Raw genomic sequence first — 10,025 nt, forward strand, 5'->3', positions numbered from 1 at the left:
TTTAAACGTACACCAACAATACTTTTTAACATTTTTCTTTTTAAACGTACACCAACAATACTACTTGCTTTCATTTAGAAAAATACAAATTACATGACACGAAGAAAAAAAATGTATAATTTGCTTACTGAGCTCTATTAGCATATTAAAAACGTTGTGTACAATAATAACGTCTTACATACAAATCAAACACATTGAGTATTAATTGATTATATTTGATATATCTAAGATATTACACAATATATACTAATAAAAAAATGCTATAATTACATAATGGTCCGGGACTGGCACGGGTCATTATGCTAATTTACTAATAAATACTGGAACAACTATAAAATTAAAAATAAAAATATTTGAAAACTACATATAAAGTTAATGCTTGAGAATTTGGTGTAATATTAGTTTTCATACAAGAATATGAAAATATTGTATCAACTTGTAATCATACCCAATATCAATTTATAATAATATATAAATAAATAATTATATAAATTATAACGAGGCCCGTATGTTACATGGACATTATGGTAGGTACTTCTTATTACGGTGGTATGATGTTTTCCATAATTTAAGAATTTAATTTTGTTCAAAATTTGTTGCACCAATATTCCCTACCATAATATTAGTTAATTTTAGTTATTTTAAAGGTTTATAGGGTGAAGGACAAATTTAGCCTATTTTTACACAAAATCGACAAAAATAACCAATTTCTGAAAAGTTGACCAACTTTAGCCGATGAGATAGCAACTGCTCCACTTTATACAAGACTTTATACAAGATACCCAACTGACAATGGAGTATCCATATATGAAATACCCAACTACCAGTGGAGTATCTTATACAAATTGGGATACCCAACCGACAGTGGAGTATTCAATCGGCCAAAATTGGCCACTTTTTTCAGAATGACTATTTTTTAAAAAAAAATTCAAAAATTGGCTATTTTTTTCATTTTTTCGATAAAAAATTGGTAAATATAATGAGTTTGCTTTGCATATGACTTTTGAAACAGGTTTGTCAAAATCTAAAACGAACATACTTACAAAATTTTGTACAAAGTGATATAGTAAAATTTAAAATCTAAATTTTTTTATAATTCATTAACTTTTTTAAATAATATATATTTATATCCAATTAGGATTTATTAAAATCTGATTAAGAATATTTCTTCTTGCCCCTGCCCATCTTGTGTCCTCATCCTTTCTTGAATTAGTCGATGGGCGCCTTTTACTGGTATTTTTCCGCTGAAAAGCGCCAAATCCTTTATTTTTCTTTTATTTTCATTAATTTTCTTTTGATAAAATTTAATTTTTGGGTGTTGTTTGTTTCTCTCTTCTTGAAATATTTGTCATGTCTCTTATTTTTGAGTGCTTTATTATATTTTTGTTTGGTTATATTTGGATTTATTTAATGTTGGATATGTTTGTAATGATTTTATTGATATTTTTGGAATCTGGAAAACACAAATCGAATTTGGGGCGCTGATGATTATTGCAAGAGTTCACCTTTAATAATTAAAAAAATTTCATCTTTTAAGATTTACACTTTCGACAAATTTATAGCTTGTATACAAAATGTAAATTGTGGGGTTTTTGAACACCGGATAAAAAATAATTTTTACCTAATAAGATCAATTGTGATGTTGCTATTTTAAGACATATTGGTGCAATTTGGATTGTTTAGAAAGTCTTTCATATTGATTTTAAAATTTTTTAAATTTTATGAGTTAACAAAAAACAAATTAGCTAATTGTTATTTATTTTTGGTATCGACAGTTGTGAGTCTATGTTACACTCTATTAAATGATAATTGTTTTTGTGTTTGACAAAAAAATCTGATTAAGATGATATTATTATACACATTAAAATAGTAGTAAAATTATCGATCTAATCCAATCATATATTCACATATATTAATTATCTCCTAATATATAACGTCAAAGCTTGAAATTTTTCATTAATTTGTAATTTTGGTTATCAAAGAAAAATCAGTAGTTATAAAATTTTTTATACTTTAATTTTAAAGAAAATTTAAGTTTAAAAATATTAGAAATTTATTTATATTTTGAAGTTGAAACATGTTTGTAGATTGCACGAGTTTAAAAATTACTAGCTACTAGGGTTTTGTCAATTATCTAAAACATCCAAAAAGCCGCCTCCCTCCTCTATCCCTTCTCCTAGGGTTTTGTCAATTTTCAAGTAAATAAAGGGGCTTCTACTGGTTTTCTCCGGTGGAAAGCCCCAATCCCTTCATTTTTTATTCTCGTTTATTTCTTTTCAATAAAACCCAATTTTTTTTTGGGTATTTGTGTGTCTCTCCTCTTGGAGTGTGTATCTGTCTCTCCTTTTGGAGTGTTTGTTATGTTTTTGCTTAGTCTTGGATTAATCAGGCTACTTTGAAAATGATTTATGTGATTTTGTGGGAGATCTGTTTTCCGTGCATTAAATTTGGGCTGGTGCCGATTATTACAAGAGCTTACTTTTCACAACTAAAATGTGTTCATCTTTTGAGATCTTTCACTCTCGGCTTGTCTATAGCTGATTTTTGGCATGTAGATAGCTTGGGTGCTTCTGAACATTGGGCTACAGGTGGTGCGTATGTGAAGGTCATTTGTGATATTACTAGTTCCAGAATTGATGCATGTATGATCGATCAGGAAGCCATTTTAATCTTTTTTCATTCAAAGAATCGTGAGATTCATTATGTTAAACAGTCTGAAAACATAAGCGACTATTTGCTTAGCTCGTTTATTTGTTTAATCCTGACTGTATTTTTTCGATGGGAGTTTTGTTCCTATTGAAATTAAGTTGTAATTTTGGTTGATGCATTTTGTCAAAAAAAAAAAAATTACTAGCTACTTGTTAACGACTGTTTAACGGAAAAAACAACTACATGCCTATCATTCCCTGTTATTATCAATATGTCTAAAATAATTACGAACGAGTCATAAAAATACAAGATATTGCAACGTCATCATCCTCTTTTCTTTTTTTTTTTTGATTTTGTATTATCTTATCGGTTATGATTCAAAAATCAAAAGCCTCCGTAACGGCCATAAATTTTGAGCTACACTTGCACTGTTGCACATCCTACAATACATACAAAATACAATACAATACATACACACAAAAACATCCAAACAATACAAACTCCTCACATACACAACACTCTGTCTACTCTCTGCATTCCTTTTTTGCATCTCACCTGCCGGCCACATTACACACACTAATTGTAAGTACATACACACATCTTTATGTATCTATACGTTTTGATCATTTTATAACATAGATTCTGTTTTATTTAATTCAACTGTCTACACATACAATGTGCCTTTCCTTTTTTGTATTAATTCATCTTATCTATTCATGTTTATTGCTAGAGTAGTTTCAGTTGATTACTGTGTGTGCTCGTGTGTGTGTTTTCTCAGATTTGATTTGAATTGAGTTGACCTAGCTGTTTGAACTGATTGTAATTGAATAGAACAAATTTGAATTGAAGATATGGAGTCTAACGGAAATAGAAGAGGTGGTGGTAGTTTCGTGTCAATTTCGCCATCGCAAACTCCTAAATCCAGTGAGAAAGCCATCAGAGATCTGCGATCTGAAGGCGGAAATGCTAGTTTTAAGCATGATAATAATAGAGGTGTCAATGTTCAAGTCATTGTCAGATGCAGGTCACATTTTTTATTTATTTGAATTTTAATCAATCATTAATTATCGAATTTTAGTACTTTTTTTTGGTTTTCTACTGATATTTATGTCTGATCGCACATTTTTTGTATGTTGTGTTATGCAAATTTGTTATATTAAAATTTTCGTTTGACTATATTATGAGAAAAGAGATAATGTGATCTCAGACGGACAAATTTGCACAACACAACATTGAGAAAAGGGAGAGCTGATAGTTGTTACTTATTTTATGTTGAATATAATTGTAATGATGATGTATTTTATAGGCCTTTGAGTGACGATGAAATTAAGGTGCATACACCGGTTGTTATTACGTGTACTGAGAATAGAAGAGAAGTTTGTGCAGTTCAGAATATTGCTAATAAGCAGATTGATAGAAGCTTCGTGTTTGACAAGGTCTGCTAATTATATTTATATCGATTTACTAGAATATGATGTGTGGTCGATACTGTTCTAGCTATTTATAATAGTGAGTATATTCAGTTTTGTCAAACTATATTAAATTTGAAAATTTGGGATGAATCTTTTAGGTCTTTGGTCCGGCATCCCTACAGAAGGATCTGTATGATCAGGCTGTATCGCCTATCGTTTACGAAGTTCTCGAGGGATATAATTGCACTATTTTTGCCTATGGGCAGACTGGCACAGGGAAAACGTATACAATGGAAGGAGGTGGGAGAAAAAAGGTGAGATATTTAGAGAATAAAACTAACATCTCTGCTTTGTATTACCGTAGTTGGTTTCTCTGACTAAAGCTTTATAATGTTCCATGTTCAGAATGGGGAGTTTCCTAGTGATGCAGGTGTTATTCCGAGAGCTGTTAAGCAAATTTTTAATATATTAGAAGCTCAAAATGCTGAGTATAGCATGAAAGTTACATTTCTTGAGCTGTACAATGAGGAGATTACTGATCTTTTGGCTCCAGAAGAATTTTCAAAATTCATTGAGGATAAATCTAAGAAACCCATAGCACTAATGGAGGATGGGAAGGGAGGTGTTTTTGTTCGAGGACTGGAAGAGGAAATAGTATGCACTGCAAATGAAATATACAAAATTTTGGAGAAAGGATCTGCTAAAAGGCGTACGGCAGAGACCCTTCTTAACAAACAAAGTAGCAGGTCTCACTCAATATTTTCTATCACAATTCACATTAAGGAGTGTACTCCAGAAGGGGAGGAAATGATCAAGTGCGGGAAGCTCAATCTCGTTGACCTAGCCGGTTCTGAGAATATCTCGCGTTCTGGTGCAAGAGAGGTAAAGTCCAAGTTTAAAACTTTATAACAATGTGGATGACAAACATATCAATCTGGGATGCCTACCATCTCTTACTCAATGGTTAATCAGAAGTAAATTGTCTTTTTTGAAGGGACGAGCAAGGGAAGCTGGAGAGATTAACAAAAGCTTGCTTACACTTGGTCGAGTAATAAATGCATTAGTGGAGCACTCCGGTCATGTACCATATAGGTATTTCTCAATTAGCAACCATAGTCAGCGATATGTTTCATGCAGAATTGGACAGACTACTTACCAACATAATTATTTTATTTATGTCAGGGATAGTAAATTGACTAGGTTACTGAGAGATTCCTTGGGAGGGAAGACAAAGACATGCATAATTGCCACAATATCACCCTCGGTCTATAGTTTAGAAGAGACACTTAGCACTTTAGACTATGCACACCGTGCTAAAAACATCAAAAACAAACCAGAGGTATGTTAATATGCTGCTATCCATTTCCGTATTCCTATCACATTCTTTTCTCCCAATTTTCTCCCTTGAGTCCAAGTATAATTTTCTCGTTGATTATAATTTCAGATCAATCAGAAAATGATGAAATCGGCAATGATCAAGGACTTGTACTCTGAAATCGATAGGCTTAAACAAGGTATGAGACTACTTAATAGTCTGATGCTAACCACCCCCATATCACCCCCGCGCGCTCAGATCCCACATATTTTCTTCTATTACAATTTGTCTAATGTCTTATTTACTGTCCTAATTTTTTTTTAATAAAAGAGGTATATTCTGCAAGAGAGAAAAATGGAATATATATACCAAAAGATCGCTACCTTCAGGATGAAGCAGAGAAGAAGGTTAGTTCGGGTAGTTTATTCAAGGGGGTTAAATTAACCTATGAGTGTAGGTGGCGAAGGGATATTGAGTTTGGTTGATAATTTTTTTACAGGCGATGACTGAAAAGATTGAGCGCATGGAACTTGATTTTGAATCAAGAGACAAGGTAATTGATGTTTTTTTGACATTCTTAAAGCTTTCTACCAATAAACTTGCAGTGATTGAGTTTTGCTGAACAATTTTTCTTTTATTATTAACAGCAATTTATGGAGCTCCAGGGACTTCACAATTCTCAGCTGCAACTTACTTCAGAATTAAGTGATAAGCTAGAGAAAACTGAGGTATTAACTTGTGCAGTATTTCATTTCCTCTTGTTTTATCCTGAAAACAATCTTACAACAAATTTTTTTACTTCAGAAAAAGCTCCATGAAACCGAACATGCATTGGTTGATCTTGAAGAAAGACATAGACAAGCAAATGCAACCATCAAAGAGAAAGAATATTTAATTTCCAATCTTATTAAGTCAGGTAAGTTGAATATTCTCTGCTGTACTTGGCAAAATTTAGCTAGAGTTACTCCGAATAATTCTATTTTGCAGAAGAATGCTTTAAAATGTAGTTATTCTCCTGCCAACTAATTACCAACTATATATTCTTATATATTTAGTGCTTACAATCTTAAACTGAATTTATACATATGTTATTTCTAAGGGTGAGTGGTATTCCATAGTTTGTAATTTGTGAAATTCTGACAGAATAGTTTATAATCTATGTAATACTGACAATGAAATTTGGTTGTTTTTCTGTCAGAGCGATCGCTTATTGAGCGGGCATTTGAGCTACGAGCAGAGCTCGAGAGTGCTGCTTTAGATGTGTCTAGCCTGTTCACCAAGATCGGTCTGTATGCAACATATATTAAAACTACTTTAGTGATTTTATCGCTCATGCTAATTTACTAACATCTTTTGCTAATTACTCAGAGCGCAAAGACAAGATTGAAAATGGAAATCGAATACTTATTCAGAAATTCCAGGCTCAATTATCCCAACAACTTGAAAGCTTGCACAAGACGGTGGCAGCTTCTGTCACACAGCAAGAGCAGCAATTAAGAGGCATGGAGGAAGATATGCAATTATTTGTATCCACAAAAGCAGAGGTACAACTTTGTAAGAGTTGGAATACAATTAATGTTCATCGGATTAATTTTTAGAGGTTCTGATGAAAGTTTATTTTTTTTGTATTCAGGCTACTGAAGAACTTAGAGAAAACCTAATGAAGTTAAAAAACATGTATGGTTCTGGTATTGAAGCTTTGGATGGCATAGCAGGGGAGCTTGATGAAAATTCGAAGTCAACAGTTGGACAACTGAACAATGAAGTTTCTAAGCATTCATCTGCTCTTGAGGAAGTATGTATCTCTATATGATTGTTTCTGCAAATGGAAATATCTTTTTTTACCGCCTGTCTTGACTTTCACTTGAAATTTCAGCATTTTAAAGCAATAGCCTCAGAGGCTGATACGCTACTTAATGATCTTCAAAGAAGTCTCTACAGTCAGGAGGATAAAATGTCTTCTTATGCACAACAGCAGCGAGAAGTTAGTAGTTCTGCTTGCTTAACATTAATGATCTCAAATACTAGTTATATTAACGTTGACAATATATATATGCAGGCACACTCCAGGGCTATGGAAACCACAAGATCCATTTCTCAGATTACTGTAAACTTCTTTAATACATTAGACACACATGCATCCAATTTGAGCCAGATCGTAGAGCATGCACAAACAGACAATGACCAGAAGTTGTCTGAACTTGAAAAGAAGTTTGAGGTAATAAAGCTATTCTATTTGTATCAGAGCAACATGCACCCTGCATTACAATATAACGTCTAATGTCTGTGTGTTATCCCCAGGAGTGTGCTGCCAAAGAGGAAAGACAAATTTTAGAAAAGGTTGCGGAACTACTTGCCAGCTCAAATTCGAGGAAAAAGGAGCTGGTATATAGCCCAAATTTCCATTTTTATAGATCATTAGAATATTAATTGTGACTTTTGTTACAACCTCACTTCATTTTGGGATGCAGCATAACTCTTTACTGTGCATTAGATGCATAAAATAATTAAATTTCTGTGACTCTTGTTTAGATGTAGAGATAACTATAATGCTAGTTCTAATATATTCTTGTGTAGACAAAGTCGGCGTTTAGGTGTACAGATGAGTACGAGGCAAATTCTAAAACTGAGTCTACTTGAGAATTATATAAGTCACTAATGCGTTAACTGAATACCTGTCACTTGTACAATGAAATGCTATAAATAGCCAACTGGGAGAAGTCTTATGAATGGGCCAAAATTTTAAGCATGCCAACTCGCAGAAATGTTATCTTCTATCTGCAGTTAGGTCAGCAGTCATTTTCTTTGTCACATGTCAGAATGAGTATTCTTCGATCTGCAATTAATGTATGTCTCATTTCTGTTATAAAGTAGGTAATATGCCTTGGTTTTATTTTATGTAAATTTGATTGAAAGCTTTTGTGCATCTACTCCCTTGCATGGTATAACAATGAGTTAATCTTAGAACATGACTTGTTTTGATGTCACTGATGTATCAGATCACTGTTGACGTGACTTGCAGAACATTATTTAATTTATAGTGTTCCTGATCATATGATTTTCTTCACGTTATGCAGGTTCACACTGCAGTCACTGGCCTTCGAGACAGTGCAGCCAGCAGGACCAGCAAATTTCAACAGGAGATGTCGACTATGCAAAATTCAACAACTTCTGTTAAGGTCGAATGGTCTAGCTACATTGGCAAAGCTGAAACACATTATAGTGAGGATACTGCTGCAGTAGAGTGTGGAAAGAAAGATATCGAGGAGGTTCTCCAGAAATGGTATCAGCCGCTTGTGATTATCCGATAACTAGCCATGTTCTAGGTTTATTTATTCCTGTTAAAAACATTCAACTAAATATTTTCATATGATGTGACAGTTTAGAGGAGGTGAAAATGGGACAGCAGCAATGGAGCAATGCTCAAGAATCCTTGCTCAGTCTAGAGAAAAGCAATGTTGCTTCTGTTGATGACATAATAAGGTTTGTGAAAATCTTATGAACAGGTTCTTGTGTTCTTAAATATATCTAAATTTTATATGATGCATTGATGTGTCTTATTTTTCTCAATAGGGAAGGAATGGATGCTAATCAAATGTTACGTTCTCGCTTTTCTTCTGCTGTGTCCTCTGTTCTTGAAGATGCAAATGCCGCAAGCAAGAGTTTCAATTCTTCCATAGACCGTAAGTATCTAGTTCTTCTTATATGTTGTACTATATAATGAACATCATTACCACATTCATCGAATATGTGCAATTAGTCTAGGGCGTGGTTTTATACCAGGTGATAGTTTTAGCAGTAAATAAATTATATAAGATAAAAGAACTACTGTATAACTAACTGAGTCCGTGTTAGGATAGTTATTTCGCTGTTTAGAATTTCATTTCTCAATAGACCATATGTATCTTGCTTGGCATCGGAGATAACATGACTAATAAACAACAAATCCTTGCAGACTCATTGCAACTAGACCATGATGCATGTAGCAATCTTAATTCTATAATTACTCCTTGCTGTGGAGAACAAAGGGAGCTGAAGAGCGGACACTATCACAAGACTGTAGAGATCACAGAAGAATGCCTCCTAACTGAATACGTGGTAAGAACTAAGTTATGTTGTCCAGTTTTCATCTTATTTTCTCAGGGTATGTTCTAGTTGCCAAAAAATGTAAGGTTTGTTTTTAAGTATCTATCCTTATTACAAACAGGTGGATCAACCATCATGCTCTACGCCAAAAAAGAGATCATTTAATCTTCCAAGCATCACATCTATTGAAGAACTTAGAACACCCGCATTTGAGGAGCTGTTGAAGTCATTCTGGGAATCAAAAGCTTCAAAATATGCAAATGGAGATATAAAGCAATACAATCTTGGGGACTCCCGAGTTCCCCTCACTACTATTAATTAAAACAGGTGAGGGAGCAGCCAGAATAGGACTCTGTACAGTACATATAAGTAGATGTTAGTCGTATTCATATGGATTGGAAGGCATGTGGGATACGTATTTCAATTCTCATGCTGTATTTTTTTTTTCATTCTACCACATCTTAGGAAATGGGAGTTTCAGTTCATTGAAACATTCCAGATACATTGTTTTGTGCTTCTATTTCACCACTAAATTATACGATTTCACCAGTTGCATTGTTTTT

At 33.3% G+C, this 10,025-nt stretch overlaps 1 protein-coding gene across 2 annotated transcripts; it reads left to right on the top strand.

Annotated features, from left to right (window-relative positions):
• Positions 1 to 3,084: 3,084 nt before the first annotated feature.
• LOC141697599 (kinesin-like protein KIN-5D) lies at positions 3,085 to 10,025 on the top strand. 2 transcript variants are annotated; one of them, XM_074502060.1, is made up of 23 exons: positions 3,085 to 3,231; positions 3,481 to 3,673; positions 3,956 to 4,085; positions 4,220 to 4,375; positions 4,467 to 4,943; positions 5,056 to 5,153; positions 5,244 to 5,400; positions 5,506 to 5,575; positions 5,707 to 5,783; positions 5,876 to 5,929; positions 6,024 to 6,104; positions 6,181 to 6,292; positions 6,575 to 6,661; positions 6,745 to 6,920; positions 7,010 to 7,171; positions 7,253 to 7,360; positions 7,436 to 7,594; positions 7,678 to 7,761; positions 8,454 to 8,659; positions 8,758 to 8,859; positions 8,950 to 9,059; positions 9,332 to 9,474; positions 9,584 to 10,025. In XM_074502060.1, exons 2-23 carry the CDS (start codon positions 3,501 to 3,503, stop codon positions 9,782 to 9,784), a joined length of 3,123 nt encoding a protein of 1,040 aa, XP_074358161.1. In that variant the 5' UTR covers positions 3,085 to 3,231; positions 3,481 to 3,500; the 3' UTR covers positions 9,785 to 10,025. The 2 variants fall into 2 exon arrangements, with proteins under 2 accessions (XP_074358161.1, XP_074358162.1); XM_074502061.1 differs by lacking the exon at positions 3,085 to 3,231 and having other exon boundaries at positions 3,463 to 3,673.

Source organism: Apium graveolens, chromosome 11 (genome assembly GCF_009905375.1).
Source record: "Apium graveolens cultivar Ventura chromosome 11, ASM990537v1, whole genome shotgun sequence".
Taxonomy (NCBI): domain Eukaryota; kingdom Viridiplantae; phylum Streptophyta; class Magnoliopsida; order Apiales; family Apiaceae; genus Apium; species Apium graveolens.

What these genes read in the sequence shown, in the direction of transcription:
- LOC141697599 (XM_074502060.1), top strand. Translation starts at nt 3,501, where the DNA reads ATGGAGTCTAACGGAAATAGAAGAGGTGGTGGTAGTTTCGTGTCAATT. An exon ending in AAGGAGGTGGGAGAAAAAAG is followed by an intron (nt 4,376 to 4,466) that starts GTGAGATATTTA and finishes TTCCATGTTCAG; the next exon opens with AATGGGGAGTTTCCTAGTGA. An exon ending in TAGCCTGTTCACCAAGATCG is followed by an intron (nt 6,662 to 6,744) that starts GTCTGTATGCAA and finishes CTAATTACTCAG; the next exon opens with AGCGCAAAGACAAGATTGAA.